General features: G+C 46.4%; 3 protein-coding genes and 5 non-coding genes across 12 annotated transcripts; 7 read left to right on the top strand and 1 right to left on the bottom strand.

Moving 5' to 3' along the window:
• Positions 1-557: 557 nt before the first annotated feature.
• LOC110290179 (40S ribosomal protein S29) lies at positions 558-850 on the top strand. The gene has a single exon (XM_021156672.2). The coding sequence runs from the start codon at positions 587-589 to the stop codon at positions 755-757; it is 171 nt and encodes a 56-aa protein (XP_021012331.1). The 5' UTR covers positions 558-586; the 3' UTR covers positions 758-850.
• A 3910-nt stretch (positions 851-4760) lies between these two features.
• On the top strand, positions 4761-9733 carry Nop56 (NOP56 ribonucleoprotein). 3 transcript variants are annotated; one of them, XR_003835955.1, is made up of 13 exons: positions 4761-4879; positions 5038-5127; positions 5434-5548; positions 6059-6220; positions 6373-6571; positions 6835-7022; positions 7102-7253; positions 7431-7531; positions 7875-8023; positions 8253-8374; positions 8558-8692; positions 8817-8974; positions 9303-9728. XR_003835955.1 is itself a non-coding variant. In XM_021183358.1 (12 exons), exons 1-12 carry the CDS (start codon positions 4877-4879, stop codon positions 9642-9644), a joined length of 1758 nt encoding a protein of 585 aa, XP_021039017.1. In that variant the 5' UTR covers positions 4761-4876; the 3' UTR covers positions 9645-9733. The 3 variants fall into 3 exon arrangements, 1 of the variants encoding a protein (XP_021039017.1); XR_003835956.1 differs by having other exon boundaries at positions 8817-8935; positions 9303-9394; XM_021183358.1 differs by lacking the exon at positions 8817-8974 and having other exon boundaries at positions 9303-9733.
• On the top strand, positions 5900-5967 carry LOC115030542. The gene has a single exon (XR_003836124.1). It is a non-coding gene; the product is annotated as a small nucleolar RNA SNORD110 (small nucleolar RNA).
• LOC115030475 lies at positions 6634-6766 on the top strand. The gene has a single exon (XR_003836071.1). It is a non-coding gene; the product is annotated as a small nucleolar RNA SNORA51 (small nucleolar RNA).
• LOC115030538 lies at positions 7594-7679 on the top strand. Its single transcript, XR_003836121.1, has one exon. It is a non-coding gene; the product is annotated as a small nucleolar RNA SNORD86 (small nucleolar RNA).
• On the top strand, positions 8095-8164 carry LOC115030459. The gene has a single exon (XR_003836055.1). It is a non-coding gene; the product is annotated as a small nucleolar RNA SNORD56 (small nucleolar RNA).
• Positions 8418-8489, top strand: LOC115030458. Its single transcript, XR_003836054.1, has one exon. It is a non-coding gene; the product is annotated as a small nucleolar RNA SNORD57 (small nucleolar RNA).
• On the bottom strand, positions 9729-14833 carry Idh3b (isocitrate dehydrogenase (NAD(+)) 3 beta). Of its 3 annotated transcripts, XR_003835957.1 has the most exons (13): positions 14746-14833; positions 14536-14613; positions 14303-14401; positions 14078-14198; positions 12259-12319; positions 12049-12181; positions 11818-11951; positions 11621-11723; positions 11369-11515; positions 10870-10964; positions 10678-10738; positions 9938-10133; positions 9766-9848 (listed from the first exon to the last, which is right to left on the bottom strand). XR_003835957.1 is itself a non-coding variant. In XM_029474172.1 (12 exons), the coding sequence occupies exons 1-12, from the start codon at positions 14779-14781 to the stop codon at positions 9774-9776; spliced, it is 1143 nt and encodes a 380-aa protein (XP_029330032.1). In that variant the 5' UTR covers positions 14782-14833; the 3' UTR covers positions 9729-9773. The 3 variants fall into 3 exon arrangements, 2 of the variants coding, with proteins under 2 accessions (XP_029330032.1, XP_021039029.1); XM_029474172.1 differs by lacking the exon at positions 9938-10133 and having other exon boundaries at positions 9729-9848; XM_021183370.2 differs by having other exon boundaries at positions 9732-10133.
• Positions 14834-18291: the final 3458 nt, after the last annotated feature.

The following is an 18291-nucleotide window of genomic DNA, read 5'->3' on the forward strand; positions in this document are numbered from 1 at the left end:
ACTTATTGGCAAATGAACAAAGAAGTGAGCTGGAGAGACAGCCCAGGGATAGAGCACTGGCCTAGAATTTGTGAGGCTCTGGGTTCAGTCACCAAAATTGCAAAAAGGGAAAGGAAAAGCGATTACAAAGATATGACAAAGGTCTTGCATATTTTGCTAAAGCACTCAATAATTTTAAAAAGAAGCTAGGTGGAATGGTGTACACCTTTTTATTTTTTTTAAAGATTTATTTTATGTATATGAGTATACGTGTAGCTGTCTTCAGACACACCAAAGGAAGGCATCAGATCTCATTACAGATGACTGCAAGCCACCATGTGGTTCCTAGAACTTGAACTCAGGACCTTTGGAAGACCAGTCAGTGCTCTTAACCGCTGAACCATCGTCTCCAGCCCAAATGGTGCGCACCTTTAATCCCAGCATTAGGAGGAAGAGGCAATTGGATCTGTGAGCTAAAGCCAATGGGTCTACATAGTGAGCTCTAGGCCAGCCAGAGTTTAATAGTAAGATCTTGTCCCAAATAATAACATTTCAACAATAAAAATGATCCAGAGCCCTTTCTCCTCGTTGGGCGTCTGAAGGCAAGATGGGTCACCAGCAGCTCTACTGGAGTCACCCACGGAAGTTCGGCCAGGGTTCCCGCTCTTGCCGCGTCTGCTCCAACCGCCACGGTCTGATCCGCAAATACGGGCTGAACATGTGCCGCCAGTGCTTCCGGCAGTACGCGAAGGACATAGGCTTCATTAAGTTGGACTAAGCCACCTTGATTCGACTGACTACCAAGTGGAATGGATCATGCTGGTCTTTGTGCACAAAGAATAAAAATGTGAAGAGCTTTAAAAAAAAAAAATGACCCAGAAAACAAGATGAATGACCACTAGCATTTGAGTGCCCACTACACCAGGGACCTATCTATTTCATAGCTGCCCCAGGACCAGATAGTCAATAAAGGTTTATTAAAGGGATGAATGAATCTTTAATCTTTATTCTGAAGAAATAGAGTCTCAGGTCAAGTGATTAATTTCTGGTCACACTGTAAGTCAGAGCTTGGGCTCCTACACAGGCTGCTTACTTTGATTCATATTTATTGTAGATTAATAAGTCACATAAATTTAATGGCTTTAAGGCCACAATATTTTTCACAATTCTGTGAATAGACAGGGTACACACAATGGCTCTTCTTGTCATGACTAGGGTTTCATGCAGCTGCAATCAGAGACAGTGGCAAGGGGTAGAACACATGCCTACTCTTTGTTAGGGATAGTTGGAAGGCTTGACCTCTATCTGTCCCCATGTAGTCTCCATGGGACTCATCAAGACAGTAGCTTCACTTCTTATGAGGCAACTCAAAGTCAACGAGCATGCACAAGGTTCAGAAATGGCAGACTCAATCTACCCGTGTCCATCAGGCCATAGGCCTGGTTGTCAGGAGGCATGGATCATTATTGGCCTTTCTGGAGAACAACCACCACAGGTGATTGATTATAGGATACCAACACCTTTAATTTTCTTATTACTTCGTTCACTATGAGTAATCATAAACAAAACATGAATTTCTGCTTTAGAAATATTCAGGAAGCAGGGCGAAGGATAACTTGGAGACAAAACTCAACAATTTTACAAAAGTCTACTTTGGTAGGAAAGGTCTGTCTGAACCTAGGCAAGAGCAATTAATTTATCAAAGACGCCTAGGGAAGGGAAGAAATGGTGTCTGATATCACAACCTACAGATCCCACTAGGTTCAGAATTATAAATATTGGAGGACTTTTTTTTTTTTTTGAAACAGGGTCTTACTATGTAACCTTGATTAGCCTGGAGCTATCCATATATACCAAACTAGCCTTGAATTCACAGATGTCTGCCTCCAAAGTGCTATGATTAAAGGTGCGTGTCACCATTCAACTCCTGGGGTGACATTTTAATGAAGTGGTGGAGGTGAGGAAGCCAAAGGAACATCTTGTTGTTTTGCTTGTTTGTTTGTGCTGTGTCGCCTCATCTAATCACAAGTATTTATAGCTTACTTTTCTTGAAACAGAGTTTCACTGGGTAACCTTATCTGCCTTGGAATTTGCTATGTAACCCGGGCCTGTCTCTGCCTCTCAAATACCAGAATTAAAGGTGTGTTCCACCATGTCCTGCCAAGCACTTGTAGCTTCCTAGTTGCAATACATACACATTTCTTTGACTATCCAAGTCCACTTTATTATCCAAGCCAGCTTCATTATAGACAATGTACAGCCGACTTATTCCATGATAGACAATGTGCAGCCAACTTACTCCATGATTTTTTCTCGCTAAGGAACTCTCAAGAATTTTTATACTCTAAATGTATACAAATATATACATATAGTTTACATACATGTGAATATATGAGATTTCTATGTGTACATATGTTTGTGTGTACCTATGTACAGCTAAGACAAAAAGATTTACAATCTGTACTCCATATTCTGTGACATATGATCTCCTAGTCTCTATACCCTACTTACTTAATATTGTCCATGACCTACCAAATTAACTCTGTAACCCACTAAGAGATCCGAACATCTTCCTGGAAACTCATTAAGAGTTAAGCACCTCTGAAAACAAAGATTTAGGATTAAGTTAAAAATAATGGAGTTATATCATTACTATTTCCCATTATATTCTGGAATCATTCATTTGACCATGTATGGTAATTATTTGTCACGTTTACGAAATTAACAATCAAGTAGTCAACAGATTAATTTTGCAATTCTACTCTTAAAAAGAAAGTGAAATGTGGGAAGATGAGGTAGCTCAGTGGGTAAAGACATTCCTTACTAAGCCTGAAGACTCAAGTTCAATCCCTGGGACCCATGTGTTACAAGGAGAGAACCAACTCCCCAAAGTTGTCTTGACCTAACACATACACTGCCATGCACACCTGCAGAGAAGCAAGCACACATACACAATACGTCTTCTTTTTAAATGGGAAAAGTAGTGACTGCCTTAGGTTTTGTTTTTTGGGTTTTTTTTTTTTTTTGGGGGGGGGTGATTTTTCGAGAGAGAGTTTCTCTTTATAGCCCTGGCTGTCCTGGAACTCACTTTGTAGACCAGGCTGGCCTCTGCCTTAGTTTTGAGATCATAAACCAAAATGCAGTAATAACCATACCTGTAATACTAAGATTATGATTTAATCATTGTTTAATGCTTAATATAGATTTATAAGTGAAATCAAATGAACAATGTGTTTCAACTTTTAAAATGTTTACGTGTATGGGTGTTTCATCTACATGTGTGTGCATCACATATGGGTCGTTGGTACCCGTGGAAGCCAAAAGAAAGCAATAGATCCCCTGGAACTGGAGTTACAGGTGAATATGAGAAGCTATGTAGGTGCTGGGAACTGAATCTAGGACCTCTGGCAGAGAACTCAGCACTCTTGACCACTCTCTACCCCATGTGTGAATTTTGTAAATTCACTGAGTTAAGAAAACAAATCTGGGTGGGTAGGGGAGTGGTGGGGAGGTTATGGGGAACTTTTGGGATAGCACTGGAAATGTAATTGAGGAAAATACGTAATAAAAAAAATTATATATAAAAAAAAGAAAACAAATCAGATACAACTTATAAATGTGCCTTCTGGTTATGAGAATTTTCAAAATCCCCTTAGGAGTTGCAGTAGCCGGTGGAGGCCCTGCCTTGAAATTACTAACAGACACACAGGACTGGTTCAAAGATTATACGTGGTCTGCTACAGAGCCACCTGAAAGTCACGCCTGGGAAGGACGGAGGAGGAAGGGGAAAGAAGGGGGTTGGAGTAGGAAGGGCGGGAAAGGGAAGAGAAAGGAGGATGGGAGGTGAAGAAGAGTGACGGGAGATAGGCGAGAAATCCCCTTAGCATTATTTTTTTTTCTGTAAGGCATAGACTATTTAAGAGAGACTATTCAAGTTTGGGATTTATTTTCTCTCTCTCTTTTATTAGATATTTTCTGAATTTACATTTCAAATGCTATCCCCAAAGCCCCCTATACCCTCCCTCCGCCCTGCTCCCCAACCCAATCACTCCCGCTTCCTGGCCCTGGCATTCCCTGTACTGGGGCATATGATCTTCGCAATACCAAGGGTCTCTCCTCCCATTGATGGCCGACTAGGCCATCAAGTTTGGGATTTATAATCCTAACACTAAAGTGTCTTTTTCTTTTCTTTTTAAAGCAAAAGTGATTTTAAATTAGCCACCTTGGTGTGCCTAAAACTGGCACTGAAAAAAACAGGAACGCAGCTCCTTGGAAGAATTCTGGGCCTACGCGGCCATGAGCAACCACGTGGTGCCGAGCAGCGCTGGGTTCTATGAATCAGGGAAAGGAACAGAACTAGGTAGAGGTAAACCGCTCTTATCTATGCCTCAGCCCGCACCAACAATTTTGTTAACGACAAAATGTAAAAGGAAGAGGCAGGCAGCAAGAAGACGCCATTTCTGCAGGGTCTGAGGCCGGGTCCCAGGAGGACCCGGAATATCTGGGCAGCTGGAAACCTGCGAGGCTTATCAGGAAGCCTCACGTCCCCTCACCGAGTTCTGCCGCCCAGCACACGGGTGACAAAAGCACGAGGAACGAAGAAGGGTGGTCTCCAGGCCACTCTGAGGCCTGCCGGCAAGGAGCGGCGCCATTCACTCCAGACGCAGTACCGGCTCGCGCAGCCGCAGAGGCTGGGCTTGGCGGGCCCGCTCGCGCCCGCGGTAGTCCAACCCGCCCGACGGACGATACCACACCCGCGAACCCCCTCCGAAGACTCGACAATGGTTTCGTCCGAAGCCTCTGATTGGTCAAACCGGAGAAGGCGTGGTCTCCGCAGTCTGGTTCCGCGCGCCAGAGTGCGCTAGCCGCATTGCGAGCTGGGCACGGAGCAGGCGCCATGGTGAGGAGTGCTGGTGGGGGTATTTGCGTGGTGAAGGCCTCAGCTTGCGTCTGGGTTTGCATTCGGGTTCGTGCTCGGGGTTTGGGCCAGGGCCTGCTCTAGCAGCGGCCCGGCGGACTGGGAAGTTTGACTGATGGCCGCGCGCTGGTTCTTTTCAGGTTCTGCTGCACGTGCTGTTCGAGCATGCGGTCGGCTACGCGCTGTTGGCGCTGAAGGAAGTGGAGGAGATCAGCCTGCTGCTGCCGCAGGTGGGTGGGCTTGGTGGGCTCGCGGTGCTGCAATGCAGCCCCTAAGGCCGCCAAACCCCAGCATGCACCGCGTGTTCCCACGTGGCCGACCGCACCGGGCGGGGCGGGGGGAGCTCTAGAATGAGGGGACTCTTTAACGCGAATCTATATAATTGGAAGCGGTCGGAGATAAACATCTCATATTTCCATTTCTTGAGAATTAAGATTCGGGGCCCAGGCACCAATTGCTACAACAGCTGGTGCTCCTGCTTTACTGCGCTGTAGAAGCCAAATTCAAAGAAAGCCCATTCATCCTTCTCTCCACAGGTGGAGGAATGTGTGCTTAACCTTGGCAAATTCCACAATGTCGTTCGTCTGGTGGCCTTTTGTCCCTTCTCTTCATCCCAGGTTGCCTTGGAAAATGCCAATGCTGTGTCTGAAGGTGAGTCCTTCCGGGACGTGGAATTCTGGATGGTTGATGTTCTTAGATGATATTCTTCTAAGCTTGATACAGTCTAGGGATTATTTGAGACCTACAGGATGGCATTTAAAAACATTTAAATGCAGGGGCTGAAGAGATGGCTCAGCGGTTAAGATCGCTGACTGCTCTCACAGAGGTCCTGAGTTCAAATCCCAGTGACCACATGGTGGCTCACAACCATCCCTAATGAGATCTGATGCCTTCTTCTGGGGTGTCTGAAGATAGCTACAGTGTACATAAATCTTTTTTTTTTTTTTTAAGCCACTTAAATGCTTCACAATTGTGCTCCTGGACCTGTGGTAGAGCCAGGCTTTGCAATGATGACTTATATATCTGTCAATCCCCTGAGAGATCACTGACGACTCCATGTGTCTGAGCAATGCCTGCAGGGATGGGTGTTAACTGTAATCCGATTGGAGGCAGTCTCCAATCTGCAGTGTGTCATTTAGAGCTGTTTTCTTTGTCCCAAAGGTGTTGTTCACGAGGACCTCCGCCTGCTCCTGGAGACATACCTGCCATCTAAAAAGAAGAAAGTACTTCTGGGAGTTGGAGACCCCAAGATTGGCGCTGCAATACAGGAAGAGTTGGGGTACAACTGCCAGACTGGTGGTGTGATAGCTGAGATCCTCCGAGGTAAGAGTCCTATTTCGTTTATTCTGTCCACCCCGTGGATGCAGTGCCCACAGTAGCCAGCAGAGGGCCTCTAGGCCTGGTGATGGTTAACTGCTGTGAGTGGTTACTTGGGTACTGGAGGATCTGTGCTTACAGTCCCGTCTTCTTTTTAGGAGTTCGTCTGCATTTCCATAATCTGGTGAAGGGCCTGACAGATCTTTCTGCTTGTAAGGCCCAGCTAGGGCTGGGACACAGCTACTCTCGTGCCAAAGTTAAATTTAATGTGAACCGAGTGGACAACATGATCATTCAGTCCATAAGCCTCCTGGACCAACTGGATAAAGATATCAATACCTTCTCGATGCGAGTCAGGTAAGGTATAGAAGTCAAGCATGGCCGATGATTCATGTGGGTAAAATCATGGACCAAAGCAAGGCCTCCTTGTGCTTACCACAGGCTGTGTTCCTACACTGACTGTATAGAAAGAGGAGGCAGAATAACCCTACCCTATATACACCTCAGCCTAGGCCACTGTGCCTGGTCTGTATTGTGAATGGGGAGACACGGGTCTGAGAGAGCTTGGGACCTGAGTTGAGGTTTGATAGCTGGATCAGAGAATGACTGTTCCTCTGCAGGGAGTGGTATGGGTACCACTTTCCAGAGCTGGTGAAGATTGTCAATGACAACGCCACATACTGTCGCCTGGCTCAGTTTATTGGGAACCGCAGGGAGCTGAATGAAGAGAAGTTAGAGAAACTGGAAGAAATTACGATGGATGGGGCCAAGGCTAAGGCCATCTTGGATGCTTCTCGGTCCTCCATGGGTCAGTGCGGAGCGCGGCAGCCTGTATAAGGTACGAGACTCCTTGAGTGGTCCCCCTGTTCACACTAGGTGTTTCCTAGGCATGGACATATCTGCTATCGACTTGATAAACATCGAGAGCTTCTCCAGTCGTGTGGTGTCTTTGTCAGAGTATCGCCAGAGCCTACACACTTACCTTCGCTCCAAGATGAGCCAAGTAGCCCCCAGCCTGTCAGCCTTAATTGGGGAAGCGGTGCGTCATGGGGAACACAAAAGTGGGGGAGTGAAATTCAACATTCTGTACCGCTATCCTTGTGGCTAGCATGTTGTCCCTAGTTGATGCATGGTGGGGAAGAGAAGAGGAGGGGATGAGCCTGGGAGGTCAGGTTCCCACTTACTTAACTGACCTCCTCCTCGGATCTTTCTCCAGGTAGGTGCACGCCTCATTGCTCATGCTGGCAGCCTCACCAACCTGGCCAAGTATCCAGCGTCCACAGTACAGATCCTTGGGGCTGAAAAGGCCCTGTTCAGGTACCAGTGAGGGCGCCTGCTCATGTCAGGTGCTGCTTCTGGTGTCCACTGTTTTGTTTGGGGATTACAATGATGGCTGACCAGGGCGACCTGACCTATACAGGCCTCTGCTATGGGGGTGATGGCCAGTCCTGGTGTCTGAGTGATTCCCAGGGCCCAGCAAAAGGGGACCGAGTTTCCAGGTCAGCAAATTGGATGCCTTCCCTCTCTGCCTCTGGGAGCTAGGTTGGCACATGGTGAGGTAGAAAGTTCAGCCAAGCCTGGTGGGAAATTGTTAGAAGAGGGGAACTTGGCTATTTGGGTCAAGTCTTCTGACTAAACTATTGACTGAATATTCTCACAGAGCCCTGAAGACAAGGGGTAACACACCAAAATATGGACTCATTTTTCATTCCACCTTCATTGGCCGAGCAGCTGCAAAGAACAAAGGCCGTATCTCCCGATACCTAGCAAACAAATGCAGTATTGCCTCGAGAATTGATTGCTTCTCTGGTATGGATGGGGAAGTTGGCATTTGAGTGAAGGGGTTACAGTGGGGGGGAAGCAACCTACCTTGGCAGCTTCTACAATGATGGTAATATTTTTCGTCAACAGAGTTCACCTAGTGAGTGTTGACACCTTGGGTCTGAGTGAAGCTGAGGGGAGAGCAGTTGGGGAGTAGGAGTAGTTTGTCATTTCAAGGGTTGTAATTGACTTTGTTTACACACGCACACACATCTAGAGGTCCCCACAAGTGTATTTGGGGAAAAACTCCGAGAACAAGTTGAGGAACGGCTGTCTTTCTATGAGACTGGAGAGATCCCACGGAAGAACCTGGATGTCATGAAGGAAGCCGTGGTTCAGGTCAGTGTGCTTGGTTGTGGTAGCTGAGTGCCAGAAAGACTGTTGGAAAGGATGAACGAACTTGGCCTGACCTTCAGAAATGGAGGCAATATAACTGATTTAATGAGCCTGATCCAGCAAGACTAGGAGTGTTGTGGCAAGTCAGGGGTCTTCTGGGTTTTCAGCGCCTTGCTTTTTTGCCAGGCAGAGGAAGCGGCTGCTGAAATCACCAGAAAGCTGGAAAAACAGGAGAAGAAGCGCTTGAAGAAGGAAAAGAAGCGACTGGCTGCACTGGCCCTGGCCTCATCAGAAAACAGCAGTACCCCAGAGGAGTGTGAGGTCAGTCCTGTGTGGATCCCAGGTTGTAAGCTTCTCAACCGTGTAGAACACAGGACATCAAACCATGGTCTGGAGCTTGGGCTCTTTGGACCAAAACACCTAAAACTACCTCTTGATTCTATAGGGAGGAGATAGGTGCTGAGAGAACTTGACAAGAGCCCAGAATGCTGGTTGTAGCACATGGCCCATTCCATGGGCAAGTGTGCTCTGTCCTCGGCTGCCTCCCAGGAGTCCTCAACGGGGGTAGTGTGAATTCCTGCTCTCCCTGTTCTGTGTCTGGAGGTGATAGTGTCTCATGATGGGGGGTGGGGGCAGGGAGGTCACCAATGTGACAGTTTAGAATTGTCCCTTAGGCTTTTTTTTTTTAAATCTTGAGCTATTAGTGATTTTCATTTCAGTGTCCCCTGGGAGCTCTGCATGATATCCATCGTGAGCAGCATACAGGGGGTTTTCTCTAGGGTTTAAGAGGGCCAGGGAAATTATAAAATGTGAGAGTAGATAGATCATTAAGTCACCGGAAGTACTAGGTTTGCTCTTCTGCCTGGATTCTAATGGGAGCTGTGGCTGCTAACAATTGTAAGCAATGTCCCGTGTCTGATTCCCCCTTCAGGAGGTACATGAAAAATCTAAGAAGAAGAAGAAGTTAAAACCCCAGGAGACTCTACAGGAAAATGGAATGGAAGACCCACCTGTCTCTCTACCTAAAACCAAGAAAAAGAAAGCTCCCAAGGAGGAGTTGGCCAGTGACCTTGAAGAGATGGCCACTAGCAGTGCTCCTAAGAGAAAGAAATCCTCACCTAAGGAGGAAGTGGCCAGTGAACCAGAAGAGGCAGCAAGCCCCACCACCCCTAAGAAGAAAAGGAAATTTTCTGAGGAGCCTGAAGTTGCTGCTAACTTCACAAAGAGCAGCACAAAGAAAAAGAAAAAGTCCCAGAAAGCACAGGAGGATTAGAACGGACCTGCTTGATGGGAGGGGCATACCTTGTGGTGGCAGCTCCTGCCCATGATAAAACCCCAATAAAAACACAAAACCAGATAGTATGTGTGTATTTTGTTTATTGAATTTTTTTTTCATGGGCATTTATGACAGGGCAGCAATGACAGCTTCAGTGAAGTCATGACATGTGGCATAACCACCCATATCTGAGGTTCGAACCTGTGGGGAAAAGTTATCATCTTAGGGTCTGGGCCTTGTCACAACAACCCACCCTGTGAGACACCCTTAACACCAGCCCCCAGGACAACCTAGCCTCAAGCTATCATAGTCTACTGTCTAGATGTTCTCTTCTGGTCCATTGTACTGAAGGGATGTATACGAAGCATGGTCCTTTTGAAATTGGAGGGAGTAAGGGCTCTAGCCCCCATGGGGGTGCAGGTGGCCGATGACAGACTTGATGAAGTCAGTTGTGGTGCTGTAGCCTCCCATGTCTCGAGTCCGCACCTACAGCCACCAACAGCAAAAGCCGTGGGGAAGAAGAGAGAGCCCATGAAGGAGATGGGACAGCATGATGAGATGGAGACCAAGAAAGATACAGTGCAGTGGAGAAAGAATGGAAGGAAGTGAGCAGATGTGGGGGTCAAGGACCTGCTCACTAGAGCAGACAAGGCAGTACAGGAGGCCGAGCAGGCAGCAGGATGGGGAGAGAGAAGAGCATATCACAAAGGATGAGATGAGGTTACCTTGCAAGAAATAAGACCAGCTGGGAGGGAAAGCAGGCAGCTAACCCTGCCTGTGATCTCCACCCCAGACAAAGCTGCAAGGTCTGTAATCAGATGGCCCAAGAAGGGCAAAGGATGGTGCGGGAAAAGTAACAGCAGATGGAACTAAGGTGAAGAAGACAAGAGGATGAAACAGCCAAGAGGGGAAGTGAAGAACAGCCCCAAGGTCACAAAGGTATTGTTGGGGCCTGGAGGAGAGAGGTCCCTCAGGTCCCTCAGGTCCCAGGAACAGCAGTGCTGAGCCCCTGAAGCCTTTTGAAACTCACCTTGCCAGCTTTGATCACTTTCTTCACTGCATCTGCAATCATGCTGGAGTGATACTCAAGACTGGCAATAGACAGGAGAAGCTGAGAATCCAACCAAAACACTCCCACCCTTCCCTTCTCCTTCCCACTTGTGCTTCCCGTTCCAACACCCACCCTCCACCCACGACCCAGCTTGAGCTTCCCGTAACCTACTTGAGATGCCGCAGCATGTTGGTGGCTGACAGCAGCATGGCTGTGGGGTTGGCTATATTCCTGCCCACTGCCTGGGCAAATGGGTGCCGAGCACCCTGTGGGAAAGAGCAAGCCAGAATCACTGGAAGGAGACAGGCATGTGCAGAGGTACAGGTGTACAAAATGTATTATGGCACAGAAGGAGGGCAGGCTAAGGGGACTGAAAAGACGTGTAGGGCAGGAGAGGAGGCAGCCATAGTCATTTCCAAGTGGGGCACTGGGATGGAATACAGCAGAACTACCTGAGGTCAGGAGAGGGTAGGTACAAATGACTAACAGAATTTTGTTTTGTTTTGTTTTCTTGAGACAGAGTCTCACTATGGAGCTCTGGCTATCCTCAATCTATGTAGACCAGGTTGGTTTTGAACTCAGAGATCCACCTCTGCCTCTGCCTCTACCTCCCAAGTACTGAATTAAAAGCATGCACCACCATCCCCAGAGGAAAAATAATCTTGCTCACCGTCTCAAAAACTGCATACTCTGCACTGTAGCTCTCCCCAGGAACCACGCCAGCTCCCCCAACAAGGCCAGCAGCCAGATTGTCAATAATGTTGCCATAGAGATTGGGCATCACAAGCACATCAAACTGGTAAGGGTTCTGCACCAGCTAGGAGTGAGAAGGGAGAAAGGAGTTCCACACACACAGAGAGAGAGGTTGATGAAGGGACTGGCTTCCACTCCCTGTTCTCTGGAAACTCACAAAGGGCCTTACCTGCATGCAGCAGTTGTCTATGATCATGGTTTCAAACTTGATTTTAGGGTACAGTTCAGCAACTTCCTCACAGCACTGCAAGAACAAGCCATCCCCAAGTTTCCTGTTCACAGGCCAGAGAGACAAAAAGCAATCAACAGGGTTCAAGGGATGGAACCCATCCCACAAAAAAACACAAAAAAATTGGCCTTCCTCACATGATGTTGGCTTTATGGACGGCTGTGACCTTGCTCCGCCCTTTCTTGGTGGCATAGTCGAACGCAAACTTTGCAATCCTCTGAGACTTGGTGCGAGTGACAATCTTCAGGCACTCAATGACACCCTTGGCGCTCTGGATGAGAGGGAAGTAGCTTGTGACACTAGGGAAGAAGCAAGGAAGCCCACCTCCCACTTGCCTCTCCTTGTCCTCCGTAGTTTCTAAGCCTTACCTCGTGTTCCAGAGAACTATACTCTCCTTCTGTCTGTTCTCGAATGATAACCAGGTCTAGATTGTTGTGCCGAGTCTTGTATCCAGGAAGTGACTTCACGTGGACTACGTTGGCAAACAAATCCAACTTACGCCTGAGAGTAGACAGCCATCATCTGCTTTGTGCCCAGTGCCCAGCACTCCTCAGACCCACACCTACCCATCTACCTACCTCAGCTGCATATCATAGGAGGCTAGTTCACCCTTATACTCCATTGGGGTATAGATCTTTCCTGGGACAACAACGTAGAGGAGAAGTAATGTTAGACTAGTGTCCAGTCTCCCCACTGACTTCATACAACCGAGGCTCCCATCTCCCACTCCCAAACCCCTCAACCCTTTTATTGCTAGTGGCAAGAGGCAAAGGAGAATAATGTAGTGAAAATTAGATGAACTGAGCATAATGCTTTAGTTTTAGACACTATGTTGAAATTCCTAAATGACGTAAGAGCTATTTTTTTTTTTTTTATTAAAGAACCTGGGTTTAATGCCAAGCTGAAAAGCAAGGGTGTCTACTGACTGCATTATCTCAGCTACTACTTACTGAAAATTGACTATGTATGTAAGGCAATAGGGATATCAATCAAAACCACACAACTCCTGCCCTCAACGAGCAAGAAATACATTGGGAAAGACAACATAAGTTCTGTAGGGATGACAGTAAGCAAGCACAGAAGAGGAACCCCTCTGGTCATAATAGGAAATGTTACAGAAAAGCTGGTACTTACTGTAGTTATTTAGTCCCTGGTTAAGTACCTTCAGTGGGTTGACCAGTGATAGGTCCCAAATGATAGGCCTATGAGCTTATACCAAGAAACCATAAACATGACTTTATTGGGGGGGGGGGGGCAGGAAGAAACTATAAATGAGGATTTTATAGTGAGAATTTTGGTTTCCTTATAAAAAACACTGAAATGTTATAAGATTATGTTTTTGTTTTATTCCCAGGTGTGGGATACGGGCCTGCTTCAGACTCTCCACAGCAGCTGACTACGATTTGCCTCATGCCGGGTGTGGTTTTGCCAGGATCAGGTAGTCTTTGTGATTATGTAACATTTAGAATTGTGGGAGCTTTTCAAGAGGGTATAGAAATGCTAGGGTACCAAGAAGCAGAGAGGGGTTGTTGGTTGACTGCCATTTGATAGTAGTTGTGCACAAAGAAGAAACAAGAAAAGGAAATTAGATATTTTGCTGGTGAGGATCAAACTTGCCCCAAGGAACTTAGAGGGACTGTAGCTTCAGGAACTGAATTATATATGTTATTTTCAGTAGCATCCAATGGCAATCATTGGAAACTAATGAATGCCACAAGTGCGTGGAGATCCTGACATAGTGACGTATACATGACAATTAGGACAGCCGATTGTGAGCAAAGCACAGAACAAGTTGTAGAAAGGAAAACAGGAACACCGGGGGCCAGGTTATAAAGAACTGACTTTCCTCTGCAAAAGCTGGCCCTGCAAGTGAGGCTGTCCAAGAAAATGGGCCTATAGGGGGAACCCTAGAAGCAAAATAAATAAATAAATAAATAAAAATTTAAAAATCCAATATGGGGAATAAAACAGCACAAGAGAAGAAATGGAGTGGTTAGAATGATCGGTGCACACTGGGTTAGGGTGCCCATGCCTTTAATCTCAGCCCTTGAGAGGCAGAGGCAGGCAGATCTCCTGTGAGTTTGAGTCCAGCCTGGTCTACAGAGAGTTCCAGAACAGCCAGGGCCACACAGAGAAACCCTACCTGGAAAAACTAACAACAACAAACAAACAACAAAAAAAAATGGGCATGCAGACACAACTAACAGGGTCTGACCCCGGTGACACAGCCTCAGCAGGTCCCAACCCCTTCCTGACATCACTAACTCCTGGTTTGCCACTGAGAAGAAACAAATTCCTAAATGTCAGTAGAGGCCAGTCTGGAAAACAGATGTATACACACTGCAGAGAGAGGGGCTTTATGAACACTGCTCTTAAATGACAGAGTGCCATACAAACCAATGATGGCAACTTTGTTCTCCTTCATGGAACTCAGCACCTGCTCCAGCTTCTCCTCAGAAGCCATATTCTGCACCTCGCTCAGGTGATGCTCCTTAAACTCCACAGGGACAGCAGCAGCCTTCGGGGATTAAGTCCAAGCACAGGGTCAGGTCTGAACTTTCCAACAACCCATCCATCCCAGTAGCCAGATCTGCCACCCATCCCCCGCCCCTGGCTATTCACCTTGAACACTTCCTTGACAGCATGCATGAGCTCTGGCCCCACGCCGTCTCCAGGCAGCATGGTCACAGGAAAGGCACCCTCCACCCTCACATCTTGTGCCTGTGAATGGGGCCAGCAGAGATGGAGCAGGGGCAGAAGTGGGAGTCAGAGGGAAAGAGGTGGGGAGGGGAAACCCAGGGGAGCGGCAAGGAGGCGACAAGGATGGACGAGAACGAAGCCGGACTCGAGCGTACCTGGCTCTGCGAAGCGGCGTGAGCCGTAGATGTTCCGAGACCTCTCCATGCCCCGGAGTTCCGAGCGGCGAGCACCGCCTGCGACAGACACAAGGTCAGATCGGGGACACCGCGGCCCTTACACCGCGATGACCTTGCCTTCTTTTGGAAACCGCGGACAAACCCTCTGTTCTCCCGCCCACCCTCCGCCCAGGTCGTCCCTGGACTCACTCGGGTCAGCCAGCGGACATTGCTCAGCGCTGCCATGTTCAGCCGAGGAAGTCGCGGGGGAAGTGACGCCGGAAGCGAGCGCGGTCCTGGGAGCTGGACTTCCTGTCAGCCCTGGCGAGCTTGGAGGTTCTTTCTCCCGTACCAGTCGGCGGTGTGTACGGATTCACTTGCGTTCTGTCCTTCTGTTTGGTAATGTAGGGTCACAGGACACACAACCAGTTTGTCTGTTTGCTTTGTTTTCACTCGTCAGATTTAAATTCTCTTGAAAATTCAAAACAACATCCAAGAATATATATGGCCAAGTATTGAACAAGGATATGAGTTTAACAATAAGTTTAGAAGTCTTGGGAATCTGTGAATGTTTGAATGTTTCTGTTATGCGTTATTCTCTTTACTAGTACTCACTGTTAGTCACTTAGAATTCTTTTAAATAGGTAAAATAATTCAGATCACAAAGAAAACTGGTTATGATAAGAAAACTAACTTAGAGTTGATGAGGTAGCTCTGTAAATCAGGCTGGCCTCAAACTCATAGACCCACACCTGCCTCCACCTCCCAAGTACTGGAATTAAAGGTGTGCACCACCACGTCCTGAAAAAAAAAAAAAAGCTGAAAAATAAAAGCTAATTCTTTTGCCCCACTGTATAGTATGCTATAATGTAAATTTACTAAATTACTTAATCCTTTCTTAAATAGGCAGATACCTAGAATGAAGTCTGATTTGGGTTCTTCTCAGCAACATTGCTGTGTATATCCCTGTACATTCTCCTTTGTACATATGATGAAGATTATAACTATCCTGCAGGGCACCTCTAGCTATGTATGTATTACAGGTGAAATGGTGTGTTTTCGATAGTTTGATTATTGATCTGTGTGTGTGTTTCACTCATGAATTTGTTCTCTTGCAGTAAAAAGAAAACTCATTCATCATGATAGCTGATAGTTTCTCTCCCACTACTTCTGGAAATAAATAGTTACTGACATTGATTTAGCTGCTTAGTAATGTCCCCGGGGATCCTGGGGGGGGGTCCTCTATATCATCCCCTCTCAAAACTCCATTAGATCGCTAAACCCAGTGTCTATTTTATAATAGAATGTTGAGTATCTCATATAATTTATTGAGTGCTACACTGAAAGTGTATCAGAACAGGCACGTATGTTTTGTTGAGACAGGATCTCTCTTTATATCCCTGGTTGTCCTATAACTTCCTATGAAGACCAGGCTGACCTGGAACTCAGAGAGATCCACCTGCCTCTTTGCTTTCTAAGTGCTAGGATTAAAGGTGTGTGCCCCATGCCTGGCTAATGGACATGTATCAAATACTTTCATCATTGTTGGGACAAAACACAGACAAAAGCAGCTTTCGAAAGAACAGATTTACTTTAGCTCATGGCTCCAGGAGACCCCAGTCACCACAGAGGGGAAGGGACGGCAGCAAGATCAGGAAGCAGCTGGGCTCTCTCTCTCTCTCTCTCTCTCTCTCTCTCTCTCTCTCTCTCTCTCTCCAGTTCAAACTGGCCATTTTCATTCAAGGCACATTAGGTATCTGAGCAGGGCCATCAGGGAGAAGGGAGAAGACTGGGGCCCTATAAAGTACACAAGCAGATACGTGGGGGTGGGTAGAGAGGTTGCTTGGAAGAGACGAGCATTTACTGCTCTAGCAGAGGACCCAGCTTTTGTTCCCAGCATCCACATGACAGCTCACAACCATCTGTAATTCCAGTTCCTGAGGATCCAATACTTTTTCTGACCCTTATATGCATATGATGCACATACATACACTCAAGGGCATACACATAAAATAAATATTTTTTAAAATACACAAACCAGCATCAATATAGTGGACTCCCAGCTTTAGGGCCTCTCACAATTCAAACAGATAAAACTTCTACTTTTGCTTTCTCTATGGCTTGGTCATCTGTCTTTCTTGAACACTCAGTTCTCTGTCCATTTCAAGGAACAAACTTGGCACTCCCCTAGACGACCACCAGTACTATATTACATATTCACATAACCTTCAAAAGGAAGTCAGATTTGGAAGTGCCCACTAGAGGCATGTGTTGTCTTGCATTAGACATGAGAGAGGTTTTGGAGATATTAGGAATCTCCTATACGCTTACCGGACGGTGGTTCTGAGTGTATACTGTTAGCAAGCAATGGAGGAGCATGGGTACCTCATGCAAAGGAAACCATTGGTCCAGGCAGTCTGGACTGAGTCGATCAATGTTAACTCTAAGCTACAGCAAATGTGGAGATCTGAGGGTTCCTGTGGCAAGACCTGTCCTAGAAGGAAAAGGGATCAGAATGTGAAGAGAGATGAGGAGAGGAAAGACCATGGCAACCAATAATAGAGATGCAGTGGCCAAGATCATATAGGGAATCCAATCACTCATCTTTCTGAGGGGCAGGAGAAAAGGCATTCTAAAAATAAATGAAATAGTAGCTGATGTCTATTGAACTTTTAAATGCATGTGTATGCATATGCACAGACACAGACACACTAAACAAATGTAAAAAGCAAAGATAAAAATTGTGGTTTAACCTACTTTATAAGCTAAAGACTTCTGTATCCCAGGCAAACCTCTAATGTGGTATGGCTCTAAGTGGAAGTAAAGCATATGTTATAATTTTACAGATGGAAACATTGAGGCTTTTGGTTTTTAATCCTGGGACTTACCTGGAACCTAGATCTTTTCAAATTCAAAAAGGTCTTTCCACCTCAACATGACACTCTTACTTGCTTTTTTTGTTTGTTTGTTTTATGGTGCTGGGGACAGAACCCAGGGCCTCACATGTTCCCAGTAAGTATTCTGCAGGAGAACCATACATAAAACAGGCTAGGGCATATCTCAGTGTTGTAAGGCTTGTCTAGCAGTCAGGAAGCCATGGGTTTGATCCTCAACAACACAAACCAGCATGGTAGTGTAATTTCACATTCCTGTAAAAGACTTGCAGGACGCTCAAGAATTGAAAGGTCATTCTTGGCTATATACCAAGCTTGAGGTTTGCCCGGGTTATATCCCTGTGTGGAAGTGAGGACAACATGCATGAATCTGTCTCCTACTGTATGGGTCCCAGGGACTGAACTCAGCTAGTTGGTCTCAGAAGCAAGCATCGTTACCACAGCCCCACCACCACATTTTGGGGTTATAATTTAAAGCAAAAATATTTTAAGCTTAAATATTGTGATTGAAATAAGTTTCAAGTTGATCATGGACTGGTAGTAGGTTCCCAGACAGACTTCAGCACAACTGACTCCATGGTGGAAACGCCATTCAGGCCATAAAACTCAGCATGTAGACAGCACCACTTGCCAAAGGAAAACAAAGTCCTAATCCATCAAACGCCATAGTTCTGGGAAAGTCTCTAAATGTACTAACCTTGCTTATTGGCTCCTGTAGTTTCACTTCTAGCTAACTGTTCTTGTTAGCTGAAGTATGTCCACCACCTAGTATGTGTGTCTGTGTCTGTCTGTGTCTGTCTGTGTGTGTGTGTGTGTGTGTGGAGAGAGAGAGAGAGAGAGAGAGAGAGAGAGAGAGAGAGAG

Source organism: Mus caroli, chromosome 2 (assembly GCF_900094665.2).
Source record: "Mus caroli chromosome 2, CAROLI_EIJ_v1.1, whole genome shotgun sequence".
Taxonomy (NCBI): domain Eukaryota; kingdom Metazoa; phylum Chordata; class Mammalia; order Rodentia; family Muridae; genus Mus; species Mus caroli.